This window comes from Tyto alba, unplaced genomic scaffold (genome assembly GCF_018691265.1).
Source record: "Tyto alba isolate M040663 unplaced genomic scaffold, T.alba_DEE_v4.0 Super-Scaffold_6, whole genome shotgun sequence".
In the NCBI taxonomy this organism is placed as follows: domain Eukaryota; kingdom Metazoa; phylum Chordata; class Aves; order Strigiformes; family Tytonidae; genus Tyto; species Tyto alba.
The window spans coordinates 12,361,916-12,382,733 of record NW_024881327.1 but is presented as its reverse complement, the minus strand read 5'-3'; the positions used below and the strand labels follow the sequence as shown (position 1 = coordinate 12,382,733).

The following is a 20,818-nucleotide window of genomic DNA, read 5'->3' as shown; positions in this document are numbered from 1 at the left end:
AAAGAGATCCTGGGTTAGTCAGCCACATCAGACTTAAATTATTCGACTCATGACAAGTAGGGGCATTTCATTTTGTGTAAGTTCTTCTGCGCATCACAACTGAGATCGTCAAAGGCTGCAATCCTTCCTTCTTCAGGTTCCACAAAGAAACAGAAAGAAATAGCACAGATTTTTTTGTACACAAGCATTTCTCCATCTTTGTAAAATACAGCTCTCCACAGAAAAGAGATGCAGACACCCCAATGCTTCAAAAGCTCTCCAACTTTGCAAAGTCTGAGGAGTAAGATCTGCATAAAGACTTACATTTATCTTTTGAATTCAAAATGGCCAGCCTAATTCACCTCAAGAAACAGCAATTTGAAAAGCTGAAGGAAGTGATAGTTTCCTAGATAAGAGAACCTTCATTCACTCTGTAATCCTGCAGCTCAGTAGCAAGTAGAGATCTCCTGTGATGCAGAGATGTTGCCAAAAACTACATACAAAATGTCTTGCTTCCAGCTGGGATGTTTGTTTCTCAAAAATGTACAAGCCCTCATAAATAATATGAGTCTTGCAATGAACCTGCACTGCTTCCCAATTAGCTTCATATCACCAATAAAGTTCAAAAGCCATTTTTATTGTGCTACAGTCAATAAACACCTACATTTTGGTTTACTTCACTTCTGCATCTTCTAGGAAGCATTAAAAAGGCCACCATGAACATTCTGTATTTGCCCTCTGGATAGTTTATCCAAATCTCTACCATTAACACCACTGCAGTCTAACATGTATGATATTAAGCATGTTTGGAAAGGCACTAACAAATCTTTATATTTTACTTTCACATCTTTCACTTTGTACCTTCCCTATTTTCCTACACATCAATGGCACAGTTCAGCTTGTCAGTTTGTGAGAAAGAAATCTTCTCTGAAAAAATACGATGGCAGTCTGTCTCATTTGCTACATGACTTCAGTTGCTTTTTGACAGACCTTTCTTCATTTCCTATATTTCAACTAGTTTTACTAGGATTGAACACCCCCTTGCATTGTGAAGTTGAACTCTGAAATAAATTCTACTGAAGTGACACCCACCAAGACCTCATGCAGCAAGAAAACTTAGCAAAACAGACAAAATACTACAGTAAGCTGATAACTTATGTTGATTCCATTTTGTTTCTCTTATTTTCAACCTTAACTTCAAATAAAATCACTACAGCAGACACATCATTGAGTCCCTGGATTTTTTACATGTAGTATTTCCAAAGTGGTACTGTACAACTGATCACACTGAAGTTACCAGAAAGTTTTGCTGAGCCTGGTGCTTCCAAGCATGAGTAACCATACTGATTTTCAGAGGAAATCTAGAGTCTGGAATTTTTATTCTTTCATAATTACAGATAAAGCTAAGTACTTTTGTTCTAGATTCTTGTATAATCATGTCATAAAAATTTGACAGATAAAAACAAGCACTTTTGGAAATAACAAATGACCAGCCAGTAATAACCAACAGGAGTAAACTGGGCAAGAGGAGAGGAGTGTATAGGTTATGGTCATCCCTTCAAGAAAACCTCAAGCAATTTTCTACAATTTGTTTATGGAGGAGGATATTGTAGTCTAACAATACAAGAAGCATTCACATGAAGAAAAACTACTCAAACTTCTGCTTTTCATTATCAAATCAAATGAGAAATCACTTATCCACGGTCAGATTTGAACTCATTTTTAATGTTGTAGAATACATTACTTCTTCAGTTTCAGATAAGAAAACAGGTTCTACTGATTCATAACAGCTTCTATCTTTCCCATATAGTTAGACTGCACATGAAATGGATATCTGAAGAGCAGAATATCACTCAGAGAGTAGAAATGTATGTGAACTGGTAAACCTATTACGTGTATCAACCTAGTTTAGGGACTTGACACAGAAGTCAAAGTTAGAAATTCCTGAGATATGATCTTGGCATGGTCAAATACATTTAACAGGTACATTGCATTTTAAAAAGTGATTTATGCTTTAGAACTAGTTCTGCTCAAATCCCAAGAAGTCTTAGGATAACAGCACTTGCTGAAAACAAGTATCTTCACACACTGCCTTTCTTGCTAAGTTTGCTGAAAGAAGAAAGAATGAATGAAGGCTAGCCATACCTAGTCCCATTTGTTACATCCACAACTGCTTTTTATATGTGGAAACCAATTCTTAAAGAAGTTTGATGCTACATAACACATTGTGACCTGTCAAATTATTTTTATGGCATTTTTCATGTGAAAAATCAGAACCTTCCTCAGGCAAGTCTTACAGACCTAAAGGCTCAGCTGGTGAAAGGTTTAAGTAGTACTTTACACAAATTATGACTGCTTATTCTCCCTTCTGACACAAAAAAACCCTTCGCAATACATTTTAATAATACATTTTCAAGCATGAATTGATGAGGGTCAAGGAATCCTATGAAGAAACAAAACAGTGCTACAGAAATTATTCATGGTATATTGCAATATAAACCACAAAATGTTGATTTCCTCCAAGGCTCTCCAAAAAAGGAGTTGACAAATATTGTAAAGGAAGTATGTTTTATGCTTTAAAAATTGTGAATTGACTGTGACTCAAAAGGCCATCCAATAACTGTGCACGGGGTTCCCCTGGACAGCAACTTTCTCCTTTTAAAAGGCTACTCCTCCAAATAATGAAAGTCAATGAAAAAAATGTTCCAACTACAGAATTCCTGTGAACTATCAATAAAATGCTGTTATCTGTTATTGAAAGATACAATTTGTCTATTAGGAAGGAAGCTGTTGTTAATAGCAAAGACTACAAAGAGAAGTCTTGCTTCCTGGGATATAGAAAAATGCTTTTCTGTAGATCTGGGGGTTTTTTTCAAGATAAAGATAAGGTAGAACAGTACATCTTTTGATGCCATAGGTGAGCTAACACAGCAAAGAAAATTACTTAAAAATGTTTTCCTAAGTTAGTTTTCAGAGGATTTGCTTTACACTCAGTTACTACTATTCTAAATCACGGTCACTGTGTTTGACTAGCACAACCAAGTTAGGCAAGGTACTACTTGCTCCTATGCCCCACAGGTATCTCTAGACTCTCTCCCTCTTATCAGAGGAAGCTATTTCTATCCCATTATATGTGGAACTCAATGAGCCAAGCACACAGAGGAGTATGATTTTGCCTCAGCTTTTGATCCAAATTAAGATGAAATGAAAAACATATTAAAAAGATAGAAAATACTGGAAAGGCAAGAAAACCAAGTGAAACGTGTCATCTTCCTTCATCTATATCTATTTACTCCCTTTTATTTTCTTCTATCAGTGAATTAGGATTAGCAAAGACTTCAGGAAGAAACTCAAATTTCCTGTGTTCCAAATAGAACTACCAAGCCTTTTTACAAGTGTCCTGACTAGTCTGTCTCTTTGCATCACCTCACACTTCAGACTGCACCCACTAGAGAGCATGTTAGCTGTTATTTTTTTAAAAATACTCCTTCTATCAGTCTGAATGGATTTGTTCTTCTCCAAACATTCCACTTCTCTGCTCAGAAAACAAAGTTTTGACACCCCTTTTCACTGAAGTGCCATCTCAGCAATGCAAAAATCTCTTAGGGCAGCTGACTGCTTCTGTATTTGACCAATTAACCACTGTTTGCTTGCAGCTTCTGGCAACCAACATTACAGCAAAGCTGGTCCAACATCTGGATGCACCTGTAAGGGGGGGAATCACACTCCCTTCCTCTGCCCTTTGCAAGGGCTGGCTATCACAAGGCTTGCCACTGAGCCACTACTTGGTACTAAAGAGACATAACATTTCAGAAAAAGGAAGTAGCTTCTTGCTGCCTTTCTGTACCAGGTCACAAAGGAATGGGGTGAACATAAATTGTTTACCTGTAACATGAAACTGCAATTTCTGAATACAGCTCTCTGGTATTTTGTGATGACCGAGCCCAGCACACCATAACCCTCTTCTCATAAAGCACAGCGTCAGAAGGAAAACCTCTGTAGGCTTTTACTTATTTAACTGTGTTTTGTGGTCTGGCACTCCAGAAGATTCATCCTGATTTCAAACTTTTTTTCCAGATATCACAGGTCATGGCCATGACCTGCAGCCACATTTTCTGCTTACTGCAATAACAGGGGAGCTACAGCTACCTGGCACAGTCATTCAGGCAACCAGAGGTGCAGGACGTGAAAACACTGTTAAGACCTACAAGTTTCTGGAGAAAATATGTCCTTAAAGTAAACAAAATAATGATTACCAGCTGCCAAAGAAAATTAACTCACTGATTTGGGATTGCTTAAGTATATCCCTACTCAGGAAAGCCCTTAAGCAGGTGCTTAATTTCCACATGAAGTTAAGTCCCATGTGTTAATGCTTTATACCCTTACATAAAGATCCCAAACCCAAACTCCCTCTTGTGTGTCAACAGCACATGAGAGACTCTGCAAGGCTCCCGTGTCTACTCCAGGCTCAGAGTAGATGTCTCCCGATTACCACCAACCTGTTGCATCTCCCCCGTGAGTACTCTGCTTAACGGCTGCATCCTTCAGCGTGGCTTTGCTTGCCTCAATACTCTTTCAGACTACACAGTGAAGAAGTGTAAAAGACTGGATTTTAAGAAGTAAAAAAGCCTCAGCAGGGCCAGTAATCACTGAAGCTGAAGGCACACCAACAGTTGAATAGAATGAGCACTAATATCCCACAGAAGATGTGCTTCCAAAAAGATAACATGTAAGGTTATGGTTTTCTGATATGATTAGTGTTTTAATAAAACATTGCCTAGTTTCAAAATCTGTCCTGTAACTGCCCCCTTTTCCTCAGATAATTTTTCATAAATTGATATTTAGTCAAAATTACTTGGCAGTGTACAATATAAAGGGTCTAAGTAATAGAGAACCAGGCTAAAATATAATTAATTTCCCCATCTAAGAGAATGACCTTCATAATTCACTTCAGGCTTCACCTCCAGAGTGTCATGGCTCATTTCCTCATTATCAGAATTAGATTTTAAAACACTACTGTCCTCCATAAAGTACACTGTATCTGATTATATACATAAAGAGAGAGGAGTATGTTTAAAATTACTCACATCACACAAATACCCAATTGTCTCAAATACAGATCAGTGTACTTACTAAGAATACAGCCTGTGCCCAAAGAGCTAACGGATTACAACAACAAAAAAACCTTGTAAATGAAACAAAAGATACTTGAGAAGGGAAGGAAGAAGAGCAAGGAAGGTTCAAGGGGAGAATTAACTTAAGCAATTAATTACAATCAATTAAAATTATTTACACTGACTTAGACAAACAGAGACACAGATAAATACAGCAAATACAGGTCTGTATGCAGTCAGATACATATTTGTACCTAAACTGTCAGGTGAAACAAAGACTTGGTGACTTTTGCTTAAGTCAGAGAATTTAGTCAGGGAAAGCAAAAGCAAAATCTAAAATTAGCACTATTTCACAAGAGGACTTGGGAGGACTTCATATAGCCAAAAACAATTGAATGCAGCAGTTTATTGCTTGGTAGTTGCCACAACCTGCTTCAAGCTTGCAGGCTGTGAGGCCTGTGTGGGACTATACATTTCTGGTGGAAGAGTGATGATTGACTGCTGTAGTGATTTTGGAGGACATTGCTTCACAAAAAGATGGGATGGAAATCTACATAAGGTGCCCATTACTTATTTAAGGAGATTACTTTGAGGGACTGATAGCCTAGGGTGCTAGCTAAATAATTGGCATCTATGAAAATTAAGCATCTCTCATTTGCTCTGTCTCTATATTTCTGTTTGTTAAAATACCCCAAAAGCCTTCAGGCACAGTGGCTTTAAACATCTAAATGTACCACCGGTATTATTTAATCACATCACCATTTGTATAGCTCTCTTAAAAGTAAACGACTAACTGTGTGTCTGAGTACATTAAAAGAGCAGACTGAAGCATCATGTTTAATGTATGAAAACATATATTGGGCACCTGTGAACTGCAAGTGGAAGTATACATATTGCAATATCAGAAATTATCTAATCTGGATTTAAAGAGTAAATGCTACAGAATATCAGCCTATCTACCTACTCCTTTAGTAATGTGAAAAAGTCACTGCACTCCATCAAAGGGCATATCACACTTGTCCAGTTATTGATTCATTTATTTGAATCACCTTCTTAAAAGAGGTAAAGAGGTTAATAGCCTGCCTCACAGTCACATGTTTTTAAGCAAAAGCCTGGGAAGGAAATTCTTTCAAGCCTATTAACATTCCTGCCTGACATTTTGAAGTGGACTCTCTGATAAAATGTCAAAATCTGCCACAAAAATTAATGTTGAGCCAAACTTTGGCAACTGGCAACAGCAAATGGGATCAGTGTTAGGAAATCACTCTTTACGTTTTAAAGTCATGAGAAAGTAGAAGAAGACTGAAGAAAGGTAGTGGAGTAGGTAATGCAAACTCTTAAGCACTGGTCCTTGGTTTGATGTGTGGTCCTACGTAAATACCTCCAGCCGTATCGTTGCATCTGAATCCTGTGATGCGGCCAAGGATAACAGTGTCATGGCTACTGGGTTTCCTGTCACCTGAAGAAAAGTGGTTTCCATAGATATTCATAGATAGACTTTCCATAATATTCTTTCCTTAAACTACAGGAGAGACAGGCAGCAGTCATAAAGCAAATGTTGGGTGGGTTTTAGGTACTCTCTGAGACAAGATGGATAACAGTAACTAAAAGATGGCAGGATCTTGTACTAGCCTGCACTGTAGAAAGCCCACAAAGCGATTTGGAAGTCATACTTCAGAAAAGGATCTTCAACCGCATTGATACCTGCAGTTTAAATTTTCTAGATTTGCCAAGTCTAAATACTAGGACTGTGGAGGTTTGCACCTCTTTTCCTCAAACCACGTTTCTCATATTGCTTAAACTACCCTGGAGAAATCCATTCTTGATGGACTGATTCTTTTTTTTTTTTTATTTTTCCATAATTTATTTGGATGGGGGGGGGATTTTTTGGAGCTGAAGATAAAGGATTTTTTTTTTTATCTACAAATATTTGAAAGTCTAGCACAGCTTAGAGCTGCCAGAGTTTGCTTTCAAACTGAAAACAAAGATAATGGAAGCTGTCTTGCAGTTGGAGAAAACATTACCACAGAATGAATTAAAAACTAGAAAATATTGGAGTCCAAAACGCAAAGACTGGAAAGCAGTGGAAGTCTTGCAATTACTGTAACTGCTGTAACAGTATGAGGCCTTACTCAAAATAAATCTGATCCCCTTTTACAGTTTGCAGTTTGCTCTGGGTAGATTCTTCCAGGCAAAAGAAGGTCACAATAGCTTTGAAATTGTTGCTGAAAATGTGTTAAATATGCATCCTGCTCCTCCTAAACTAAGCCTCTATTACATGTCCCTTTTCTAGTTCAGTCAGTGCTCAGTATTCCCTTCTCCCTGATCTTCTCCCATGCAACCACTGTCTTTCCTACTGTCATGATGTTACCACCAGTGTTGTAAAATCTTTTTTCTTAAGCTGCCAACACTTGGACTCCCGCAGCGCATTTATGCAAATTGGAGATCTGATTGATTTTGTGGGGTTGACAGAACTAAAATGAGAACAAAGCCTGTGTAAGGGTACCAGGCTTCTAACCCAGCACTTTGAGAGCAGGGCACAATGCCACCACTGCTGGTACATTATGTGGATGAGCAGAGCATAGGTAATTCAAAAGATTTTTTGCCATATTTTCTCAAGTATTGATGACACAAGCAATTTGCAATTGCAAACATTTCCAACAGTTTCTGATTTTACAATGGAATTTTATGTCACTATTGAAATGCTTCTCCTCTTCTCCCTCAACTTTTTATAGTTCAAATCCCAGTTGAATTTTTTTTTTTTTTTCCTACTCAGTATTAGTAATATCATTCCACATCAAAATCCATTTTATTGGGAAATAAGAAAGCAAACCTGGAATGAAATGGAAGGGTAGTGAAGAAGTGCAACCCCGTAAAGTTTTAATCTCAAACCAAACACATACTGGTTAATAAACAGTTCAAGGAAGGCTGAAAAATTTGAAGAAATAAGTGACACAAGGTGAAAGGAAATCCAGAAGTCCATGAAATCTGTGGATTTAAACAGGTTTCTACAGCAATCAGAATAACGGGAAAGGACAGTCTTATTACATTCATCTAGTCCCTAAGGCCAAAGCAGATGTATCCATCAAGCCGTAATTTCTGACCATAAAACTTTGCTTGAATAAAATCCTGCATGTGACCTTCATACATACTGCTGCCCTACGAACCTCTGTTACTCTACAGCTGAATCCCATTTAGTTATGACTCACTGCCTTATTTACTTCACTGATCACAATAAGCTTTCAAAAGCCATTACGAAGGCTTGAGTTGGTGTCTGTAAGCATACTCTGGTGACTAACCTGAATGACAAAAAGGTTGGTTTAAAAATAAAAAAAAAAATAAGTAAAACCCACATATATATGACTTGTCAAACAAAGTGGATATCAAACAGCATCAGTCAAATCTATTTGCCATGCTTTACAGATAGCCTATAAAAGAAAAAAGTGAATTACTATAGAGGTATTATTTAAGATAGGTAAAATGTGATGATGTCAAAAGAGGAGGTGGGAGAAAGGAGCAGAATAAAAAAATATCAGCACCAAATAAAAATGAAATGTTTGCCATGAGGTTTAAAATACTGGCAGTGGATCTCCGAGGACCCTACCCATCTTTGGACACGGGTCCTGCTGAGGCCAGACAACCCTCCAGGTGCTGCGGATGCCTCAAGCACTACAAACACCTCCAGAGTCTGCTCGGTAACTTCTGGCGTGCCAGTGGAAACAGCAGCATGGGGGCTGCAGGAACTGTGCTGCCCAATGAGGCAGATCAGCACGAGCCAGAGTGTTACCTCTGGTTCAAGTTACCAGAGCCCGGTCTCCCTCCACTTGCCCTGCAACAGGAATTACAGCATACAGGAATACCTGCACTCATGGAAAACACCTTCCCCCAAATGTAAGTAAATCAGTATTGCAAGAATACAACTTCGTGGAAAATGTTTAGAAGACAAGGAGGGTTTAGAGAATCACTAACAGCGAATTGAAACAGATACTTATTTAGTAGTATGTCTACCAAGTTATCTCAGCAGACAATCCCAGAAAAGTGCACAGGCTATTGCATATTTCACTTCAGCCATTCAGCAACCATCATGATATTATTTATGATAAAATAAGGATTGGAGGAAATAGCAGGCTTTGAACCATAACATTTAGGCTTTAATTATTAGTGTATTGAAATGAGCACAAGAATAATAAAAGTAAGAGAAAGATAAGAGACCACAATGATTTTCTGACAAACAAGGAAGAAGCAATGTATTTATTTTGACCAAATTTCCCATTGAAAGAAAAAAAAAAATCTACTTCATTAAAAAGAACTATAGAAACATGATTCTTGAAAAACAATTACAGTTTAAGTATATTGTAGAGCTCAAAGCCTTTTGAAGGCCTATCCCACCCCTATCTAAATACTGCTGTAAACTGACGTCTCACAAGAAAAGTAGCGAAGTTTTCTCTAATGTGTATCATTATTGCCAGTAGTATGGACCTGGCATTATAATTCCTTGTTTCACAGCTCTAAAATACCTACTTGCCACCATGCAAAAACTGACTATCCCTACTTTCTTTACTGTCTATACAAAGAAAACTTGAATTCCTGCTTTTCCTCTGTAGCACCCAATGTGGGCGCAGCACAAAAAAGCCAGCCACAATATTCTTCCTCTCTCAATCACACAAGCCCACAAATATTTCGAGATTTCACATAAAGGAGTATTATAAATATTGTGAAGTATTTTGTATTGAAGAAAGAAAGAAGGAGAGGAAGGAACATGCCACGTTGGACATTTCCACAGACGCGCGTCACTGTCACACGTCTCAGCGACTGGGCTGCAGCTGCGGTGAGGGCCTGGGATGCACCATCTGTGAGCCTCAGCCACCCTTTTCAGCCACTCTCCTCCTCTGCAAATTCTCCCCTGCGCCCATTAGGCTGGAGCTACGCGCACCTGGCCACGCACCTGGCTGGTCCTCACCCCAACCTACCAGCCGAGCTCGCCCTGGACTTGCCTCTCCTGCCGCAGGGCAACCTCAACCTCACCCCATCCTGATGAGTGCCCGTGCCACCCCACGCTGCTGATATGAAAACATCAGTCACACAGTAAACCACATGCATCATGCTCACTGTTGGCCCTCTCTGACAGAGCATATACCAGCGGGGAAAAAAATCTTCCCTACCTTAAAGAAACTCAATTTCACCTCCCATTTCCATGCACTAGAACATGCCTATAAATTGTCCCTGAGGGCACTTCCAGTGATATTAAGGGGCATGTCATTCACAGCTCTTCTAGGATAAAACCACTCAGCTTTGCAATACAATCTCATCGCTCCAATCAGAACTGTTAATGAGATGCCCTAAGGTACAAATGGAAGGCACCATAACAGTTTACAAAAACAGATTCAGAGAGAACAGGAAGTAGCACGCAGCAGCCGATCCTCTCAAATTAATTATTTTTACATCCCCAAATCAATATCAAGTATATGAATGTTGTTGTTTACATTGTTTGGGAGTTACTTGATAATTTAGCTAATGAAACAAAATTAAAGTTAGAAATAATACATGCTGTCCATTAGTGGATCATTATCAAAAATAAATTTGTAAATATTGCCTTTGTACCTAATGTCTTGTTTTATCAGCTCTTTGCTCATGACTTCTCATTTTTTGAAATTCAAAATCCTAGGCAAGTTTTTAAGAACTTTCTCTATTCACTAAAAGGGGCATATTTTAGACAAATTTAGACCAATTATAAATTATTATTATTAATGTTATAAATTAACATTGTACCAAACATTAAAAGCTCTTTTTTTAAAAAAATCTCTTCTGTAGTTTAGACAAGAGGGGAAAAAAGCCAAAACCATAAAAAAAAAACCCAGATATTGCAACCTAAAACAGAGCAAACTTCAAGCAGTTTATATTAAAAATAATATAAATAAATATCTAGTAAAATATAATAATAAATAAATAATGTAATTTTTGCACATTAGGCTCTACCTGACAGGAGAGGCCATGGTACCTCAGACTCATATTAGTGTTGTTATGTTTCCAAGGAAAGGGTCATGCTGCCATGAAAAGAGCCATTTTAGGCATACTGAATGCCATACACGTTTAAAAATATGAGATTTAGCCCCACTGTAGTACTTCTTTTACAAATGGAATACAGAAATGACCTTGTTTTTTAAATTATCTTTCTCTGGTGTTTAGTATAGCAGATTTTGGCTAAGTGTTTTCCCAAGGGATAAACCATTAACTATGTGGCAACAGTTACAGAGGTCCCCTTCCCTGCTACTAATGCTTGTAAGAAATCCAACTAAGAAGTGATGTAAAGATGTGGAGGAGAGGAGAAAGTGAGGAAAATGGTGCAAAGAAATTGAAACATTACAGTACGTCTTATGCTTATATTCAGTTAAAACATATTAAAAGAATACAGAATAACTGCGGTAAAACAGTTCAACAAGCAACATTTCATAGATAGATGCATGCAAAAGATGTAACCTTTGGTCTTCACTCAAATGATACCAAACAAAACACAGGGCACTTAAAATATAGAGAATATGAGGCTTTCCTAGCTATGCAGCTGTATTTGACCATGCATTTACAAGAAACAATTTTTAGTGGCAAATACATTAATGAAATCATCAATATCACAACAGAACTGTTCCCCCTCAACACATGGTAATAAAATTTACATCAAAGCTACTGCGTTCACATTTCAAATACTGACTATAGCAAGGTATTTTCAAAAATGACAAATGTAACTTTTGCAAAAAATAGGCAACTGACTATTGAAATATGGGATCATTAACTCCTTTGGAATGTTCTACTTAACTAGACACTCCTACTTTCTTTAAGTTAGAAATAAAGAAATAATTTGAAACTGCTCTAACACAGTGATAAAGGAAATTAATTGTTAAGTTTCAGTGTTAATCGATGTTAATCACAGAGCATCTTCTAACATTATCCATACTGGGTGAATTATTAAAAAAATTTTAAATACTAACAGTGTAGAAATTGTCTAAAAAACCATTGACCTCACTTACCCATTTTTCCTCTCTGGATTCTAAATGTATCCAATAGCTTCAGTTTGTATGTTGGCCTTTTCAGATTGAAATAGATTGAATTGATTCTGATTGGAATACTTTCAAAATCACTACTTCTTCTGCCTCAGCCTTATCAAGCCCAGACTGTAATACTTCCCATTACACAGGTCTCGCCACTTGTAAAATTTAACAAAAGTTTTCTAAATTCGCAAAAATTAAGAATGTGACTGATAAAAAAAGTCATATAAGCATTAAAGACCTTTTCAGTAACATTGGCTTGTCAATAGCCCATTGAAGCCAAGTACTGACCTTTGACTTCACAAGTATCAGAGCAACTATACAGGTTTGCTGCTTAAATCTCAAATTCTACCTCAAGTGTCAATGCAGAGCCAATAAGAATACAGAATGTCATCAAAATCTTGTTTTCTTGTTAAGAAAGGTTTAATAATATACATACAATAAACAACTTCTGCATTTCAGACAGAAGTTAGTGTGCCAGAACAGCAAAGAAATAATGAATGCTTAGGAAACAATTTTGAATTCATATTTCTAAAGACTTTATATAGCTGTCTTTCCAGACAACTGTTCAGTCACACCAGAGATTTACTAATCCAGCTCAGAGGGATTTCAAATATTGAGTCCTGTTATCATCCTACCGCTGTCACAGGAGCCCAAAGCAACAACCTCATCTCTTGTCCAATAATTGGGCAATGACAAAGGACAGACTGAGCACAAAATCACATTGGGCACAGGTGGCTTTCTAAATCATCAGATTATCTCTAATCCCTCCTATAAAACAGGTAACTTCTTCAAGTATATGTGCTGAATATGTTATCCACACAAAAACCCACGTTTTCCAACTGAGTGCTGTTAGTTGCACAAAATTAAACCAAATAGTATCATTAAGAAGTCATAAAGTAAGAACTGTTGGTTTGACAGTAACTTCAAAACAGCCTGCAAAAGACGAAGATGTAGGCAAACTGTCTGACTTCTCTACCATTTTTCAAGAGCCTTTACTTACAAAATGGATAAAAGCTAAGTTTATAGCTCGAAGTCACCAGACCAACACGAACCATAGTAGCTAAATCCAAAATTAAATGCAATTTGATATTCTATGTAAAAAGAAGCCAACAAATCCTACAAATTTCTCATAAAGATAGGAAGTTATCAGTGTGGTATTTTGCACGTCTCTGCAGAAACAATAGCAAGAAATCTGTTTAGATGTCCTACCTTCTTGAACCGCCTGAAACGGATTGTTGCCATCCACAAATGTCACCGAACATGTGATTTTCTCCGTTTGTAAGATTTCGTCATTCTGGTTGAGATCAGCAACTGCCATTCGAAAAACTTCCTCATCTTTTTTGGCAGATTCATCAAAAATCGCCCCTGCGGAAAAAAAAAAAAAAAAAAAAAAAAAAAAAAAAAAAAAAAGAACAAAAATCACGTTGCACCTTTCACCTGCAGTATCCCAAAGCATTAATCATAAGGACTTAAGGCATTTTACACTACTAACACCATCCCTTTGCTGAGCCCTGAGGAGCAGTTCTCTCAACACAAAGACCAGGAACTACTTCACAGTATGCTGAATTGCTACATTTTGACATAATTTGAGACATAAATTGAAGAGAAGCATTGGTTTTATACAGAAATATTGGGGGAATCTAGTTAAGCACATAACAAATTATCTGTACAGGAACATTGCCAAGAAATGAGAACTATCTACCTTTCCAAAGGTGCCATTTAATAAATGGAATGTCTGCAACAGGCTAGGATATACATTTAACATCATGTCTAGTGACAATTAAAAACAATATAAAGTTCAAATGAGGTGAGAATAAGCCTAAAATGGTAGCAGCACTGGGAAAATGAGTTAGAATTGACAACCATGATCAATGGACACGTCGGCAGCTGATATAAACTATTTAAGGTCTACTTCTTACTGGATTTGTTAAACACCCACTGCAGCTGTCTGACTCTTGAAGTCAGTAAATTAAGTTTAAACAGTTAATTAAAATAATTTCTGCCTTGATAAATTTGACAAAAAGTGACTGTTCTGCCTTTTTCCCCAAAACATTAAAGCAAAGCACTGTAAACAGGAAACTGTTAAACTCTGGAGGAGTCGGCAGAGTAAGGGCGTCCAACTCTTGCTCAGCCAATTCTTCGGGTGTTTTGGAAAAGAACTTCAAGGCTAACCCAGAGGTTTTACATTTTTTGCTTTCTTTAAACTGTAGTGTCACTTTTAGCATCACTAATTTCCTATCACCTCACATTTACTTCTTGTATGATGCAGAGATAGCTCAAGTTACACTGTTACAATTCTATGAATAATGCTATATTGTTTCAAAACTTCAAATCAGGGCTGTTAGATTTTCAAGCACCTTTAAATCTTTCATTTCCAGGCAGTAGATTAAAGAGACAGAAGTGATGCTTCAAACACGGACTTTTGAAAACTGTGTTTAATCATTATGAAATTTCTTCAGTTTTCAGGTTTGCTTATTCTTGAGTGTCTGTTGTCAATACGTGTATGTGGCAAGGCAGCCAAAGATAACAGAAAATGCCGATCACTGATGATTTCAGGCAAATACCTGCAATCAGTGCTGAAAAGAACTGGAAGAGATTCATTTACAGGAAATGGCTACTTTAAGAGAAGCAAACTTCACACACAGTATTTATTGTGTTTTTCCCACTGACCTCCAACACTCATCTTCCTGCCAGCACCACTCATCCTACATGAGCATCATCTCTTCCTACAATCTGACCGCTTTGACTCAAGCATTTTCCCTCCTGAAGCTGCTGCCATCTGGAACAGCTGTTCTTTACCTCTCCACCTCATTCACCTGTCATCTCTGTGCAAATCTCAGCTGAAAACATTAATTTTATCTCTTGCCCCTGTTTCTGTTTCCTTTGTTTTATTTAGTTTCATAAAGCAAAGCTGCACATGCCCAAGAATATACTCGTTATGCAAGATGCTGCAAACCATGTCTTCTCCACAAAGATGACTATTTGTGTATCCAGATAGCATTTAAGGGTACAAAAGACCTTGTCCAATGATATACCTTAAAACGTGTTTGTTTCTAACCTTTTGGAACAGTTCAAATCAAAAACACATATGCTTCATTTTGGGGATACACCTATACTGATGATGATGACATAGCCCAACATTGTTAATAAACTTTTGAAGGAATAATTTTATATAGCTACTAAGTAACAAGGTTAAAATTAAGACAAAAAAAAAAAAAAAAGTTGGAAAATAATGATAGTAATTAGTCAAATTCTATCCCTGTAGAGTAATTCTGTAACAAATGCCACACTGAAAGGTAGTGAACAGGAACAGGTTTCACTCACACACACAGGGCAGCTGTTGTCTGTGTTGCAGAACAGCATGGAAAACAAAGACCTTCTAGCCAACACTGCAGAGTACAGCTTCTTATTCTACAGCTGGGAAATGTCATCTTAAACCTGGCTTTGTCCCCAGAATAATCCAGAGGATACAGAAAAGTCCAAGTTATCTAGTGTGTCTTCTGCACATGCCATCTCAAAAATCCCCGTCAGCCCCATAGCCCTTCCACCGGGCAGCAGAGAACTGCTCCCAAGACAGTGCATTCACCAGTCTAGCAACAAGTTTCTCAACAGATGAACATTCTTGAGAATCTTTCTTGTTTCTTTCACAGACAGATATCTCTAATAAACTCCTATGGTTTTTCTCCCATTTTTCAGGCGGACACAAATCCTACCTCTGACAGTATAAGGACTTAAAAGGAACCGGATTAGATGAAACTCCATGCAGCCTTCACGAACCATGTTCTTTCTCACTGTAGTACAATTTTGCTCTGACTCCTGTTTATTTCCATTTATGGCTCCACGTATCAGATGCAAAATTTTGAAATTCTGAAATCCTATAACCAATACTACCTCTGACATTTTAAACCAGCTACCCCACAGAAACAAGACACTACCCATGCTCTAGTGTAGGAGTATCTCCATTGGTAAAATAAATAGATATAGAGGTGAATCGCAAAAGAAGCTGTAACCACAGATCCTGCTTGAGTATCCTAGAAGAATTACATTGTCTTCCTTCAGAAACAAAGACCTTTTTCATTAGCGTATCTAACAGCTACACAAAAAAAGCCTTTTAAGATATAATAAAGATGACACTGTTCCTTTCAGGAGATGGCAGTGCACAGCAGCACATGTATTACACTTCAAATACTGATAAGAGAAATTTTATTTCATAAATTAAATAGAATTGGAAAACTAAAACAACAAAACAAAACAAAACTAAAAACAACCAACCAACCAAAACCACAAAAAAACTGAATAATTATAAAATTGTTTCTAATCTCATATATACATTTTTAGGCCCCTGTGGTTTTTTTCAACTATATTCCATCTGTCCATATAACTCTCTATATTACACAAGTGTGTGGGGGGTATTATTTTTGTTTGTTTCCTAAAAGAAAAGTCATTTCAGTGAAAAGGTAAAAAGCATTCTTTGAATTGTGCTAACATTGCTGGAATATTTTCCTTTTCCTGTGATTCCAGGAATTATCCTCTGGTTGACAGGAGTGAATTTTCTGGCATGAAACGGGTCTATCGAAATTTTTACAGCTAGCCCAAAATGCAGCCTTTCACTACTTTTTTATGAGGCATGATTTTCTTTCCTTGCTGAGGCCTGAAATCACACTGAAGTTTTGATGCCTATTCTTTCAAAGATAGTCTTTTAACCAAGTCAAACAAACAACCAACCCACATGAACAAATAAGGGGTACCACACCTTAAAATTACTTCTGTAGTGAGACCTACAGACTCTCTCATTTACTCATTTACAGCTGTAAAATGAGAGAACTGGAATGACCACAAACCGATTTGGAGTACCTGTCCAAAATGAACCCTTTTAGCTACAAGAAGAATTGTTACAGAAAATAATGAACAGCTGAGAAGAAAAATCAAATTATTCTTATAGATACTGTAAGACATCTGCTTTCTAGAAAATGATGCAACAAAACTATTTACAAATGGAAAACGTCTTCAAAATTATACAGAACTAGATACTGTTCGTTTCTCTTCCACCCCCACTGCTCGCCAGAGCTGAAACAGGTCGCACACTAAACGTGTCATTTCTAACTATATTCAAGGAGTATTCCCATGATTGCATCAGGAGCTAACATGCTGACACAGCAACTACTTTGCACCAGTTTCCCCCTCCTGTTTTATTAGCATGTCATTACTTCCAGCTTTATTTCAAAATCTGGATGAGGACAGCACAAATAAAATTCTCTACTGGCTTTTAAAAAAACCCACAGCACATCAATAATGTCCTGTAACTTAGCAGAGAATTATTTGTGTTTAACTATCTCATTCTCACTCAACCATGTCACCAGAATTTTGTCAATCTAAATGAATATAGACCAAATCATACAAATGCTCAATAAGTTCACCAAGTCCCAATGACATCATTAGAAAGGCTTTTCAAAGATCATTTGTCCTACTGACCCATTCATATACAAATATAATCCAAACTAGATATTATCAGCTATTTCTAGAGTAATTTGTGCAGTCTACTGGAATCAGCCCAGAAAACGTAAAACAGGAGATTAACACATCATGACTGCAAAGATTAAATGTGAAGAGATTTAAACCAGTGTTCATCTTTCTATTGACTAAGAAAGGACACAGTCCACTGCTTGCAGTGTTTTTAAGTATCATAATTTTATTATCTACGAACATATGCCATTTCTGAGCTTCACTGGCCCATATTAGTCTCAGGAAATTAAGTTCCTTGCTTCAAAGAGGAGGGGGAGCACATGGATTAAGTGCCATTGTGAATTGAGGTCACAGTTCAATTTCAGCACATAAATTTGGTTTTCACTTTACAACATTGCACACACATACCTCACCAATAGAAGCAATATACACTTTCCCCAATAATTTACTAGTTCACAAGTCCATGAATGTTTGGAGAGAAAAGGAAGAAAATAGGGCAGTGTAAAATACAGTAACTTTTTGAGCGACTATCTCATGTTCTCAGCAGCTGCTGATTCTATACAAATTCTTCGTCCCACCAATATTGCCAGCCTGTACCAGTGTCTGAAACCAATTCCACTGCATTTTCTCAGCTGCTGCTATTACATTATTATTCTGAATGAGAAACTTAACACAGCTGCTGGGAGAAGGATGGCCATGCTGTTAACACTCAGAACTGGAAGCTGGGGATTTTGAATCCTCATGGCAAACCTCATCTGAGACACCCTTCAGGGCTATGAGTATATTACCACAGGTCTAGGTTCCCATTATGAAATAAGGTTAAGAGACATTAATTTCTGGGGGCTTAAATCAACAAGACTGATATCTGAGATCCAGAGATACATTGTAGAATAAAATCCCATGTTATTTCTATGCCATATAAGTGTCTGGTTGTGAAAATTTTTTTAGATTCCTCTTTTTAACTGTGATGGCAAATACCTGGCTATACAGCATACTAACATGTCTGATTGAATGAATATATACATACAGCTTTAGAAGGCAAATTATATTATAATGGAATTACTGTCAACAAGAACAAGATGGACTTGACGTATTTGAGAGCCTGGCTGTGCTCATGTAGAAACTGAGAAGGTCACATAGAGAGAACCTTCCATTGTGCATGCAGCTCCCATTATCGTGGTATTCAGCATGCACTAATACAGCTGGACCCTAAATTTCACTTGTGACACATTTAGAGCTGCCATTAAGTTTCTCTATTGACTGATAGGCAGTCAAGTACGTGCAATCACATCTTGATGTTGTCAATGAAGGCAAAACATCAGCATGCTTTGCCTTTCTCTTTAAGTTGACTATATTTTAGAAACCCTCTATATAGGGTTTAGAAACCCTCTATATAGGGTTTAGAAACCCTTTAGAAAGGGCACAATAAGCTTGATTTTGTCATTGCAGCACAAAGGGAGTGGAAATCCTCCATCTCCTCTGCATCAGGAGGGAGTTTGCGGCAGATGTGTCCTCAGGTACCTCACACGCCACACTGCAGATGCCAGCCACGGCACAGGGCTGGGCCACTGAGCCCCCCAGCCCTCGGGGACCACGGCCGGCTCACACGGGGCCAACGTGGGGCTCCAGCTCAGGGCAGAGCAAGTCCCTTGCATCTGAAGCCATCAGCTTCATGCATTCGCTCCCCAGAGCTCTGCACCAAAGGGATCTCGGCACCAGAGTGCATCTAGGCCAAGCTAATGTTTTTGAAAACACTATTTGTTTGTTCTTTTTAATTTTTCAAGACTTTTTCAGCTCCCACGGTGACAGTGAAAGGGACAGCAGGGTAGGCCGAGGAGTACCTATGCCAGCTCCTTCTGCAGAGTGAGCAATGTCCCCCTGCCCACCACACTGTAAAGGTAAGATTTCTCTTTCTACTTTATATATATCCCATATTTTTACAAACACAGCTCAAGAAATTGAACATGTCAGCACGTATCTTTCACTACTTATCATCAGACATATAAAAGAAAATTAAAATAATCAGCTTAACAGAATGTATTTGCCAACGCTAAATCTACACATGCGTATGGAGGGTCCACTTGTGACTTTAAGTGGCACAGGTGAGAGCAGAGAAACTTCACTGCAGTTTCTGGATTACCACTGATACAAGATTGCTCAAACAAAAGAAGTATCAGCCCTACTGTATTTTTTTTTCCAATGGGCTTTTTTAAAGGTCTGCTTCTAATAGAGAAGAGTCAATGTTTTTCCAAGCCACGCCATGAGCAATGACAGTTTCCCCCCAGATCACTTGCAGTGGTTGAACATATTATTACACATGCCTTCATACAGGCTGCTGCTATCTCCAAGACACATTCTTTAATCAACCTCGATTGCATCCATTTTTAATCCAATTAAAAAAAATAGCAAAATTAGTAAATACACAGTCCCCAGCTAATCAGAATAACTGAAAAAAACCCACCCCAAAATGAAAAAAAACACCACATTATTTTCCAGGGAAGCCACCCTTCCTGAAAACCTTGCCATCTTCTTCTTCAGTCTCGTGGGATATACAAACAAATCATATATTACTGGTATTTACAGAATTGGAGAAGCTATCCTTTTAATTGGACACAATAATTCAATCAAAGATTAAGGAGCTGGATTAAAGAATGAAAGAGCTTTCCACTGTGTTTCCCCCCCTTCACACCCAAGTTCAGTAAATGCTTTGTATGCACAAACCTCATTTAAGGCATCTAAATAATCTCTCTCAAGTCACACCTTAAAATGAGACTCTGCTCAGCTTAATATGATGCTGCCAACTTTGTATGGCACCACTTACTCCAACCACTTTAGGAGGTACCTCTGCTCACTCTGAGAGCTACACTGTAAAAATACACAGTCCACTTCTGTTACTTTTTTAAGTGATTAATACCCTGTTCTCAGTGCAGCTATATGACTGGAATGTCATGTAAAAAAAAAAAAAAAAAAAAAAAAAAAAAAAAAAGAAGGCAATTCCTTCCCTTTGTTGCTTTTTGTTTTCTAACTTTAAATATTTGAAACAAAGAATTGAATGAGGAACTTTACAGGTCTTTCCAGTTGGCAAACTGCTAGAGGCCAAGTCTCAAATACAATGAAAGTAAGAGAAGTGCAGTGATCATTTAAACACAGAAAAGTCTCTCCATTCTTCTGATGAGCACAGTTGTTTTTAATGTCCCCATCTCAGAGTAAAACAACCAG

General features: G+C 37.7%; 1 protein-coding gene across 3 annotated transcripts in view; it reads right to left on the bottom strand.

Moving 5' to 3' along the window:
• GRID2 (glutamate ionotropic receptor delta type subunit 2) overlaps positions 1-20,818 on the bottom strand; it is a 746,686-nt gene that overhangs the window by 580,748 nt on the left and 145,120 nt on the right. For all 3 annotated transcript variants that reach the window (XM_032999394.2, XM_032999395.2, XM_032999396.2), the window contains one exon: positions 13,346-13,501. In XM_032999394.2, the coding sequence (XP_032855285.2) occupies positions 13,346-13,501 (156 nt within the window). The remainder of the gene's footprint in view (positions 1-13,345; positions 13,502-20,818) is intronic.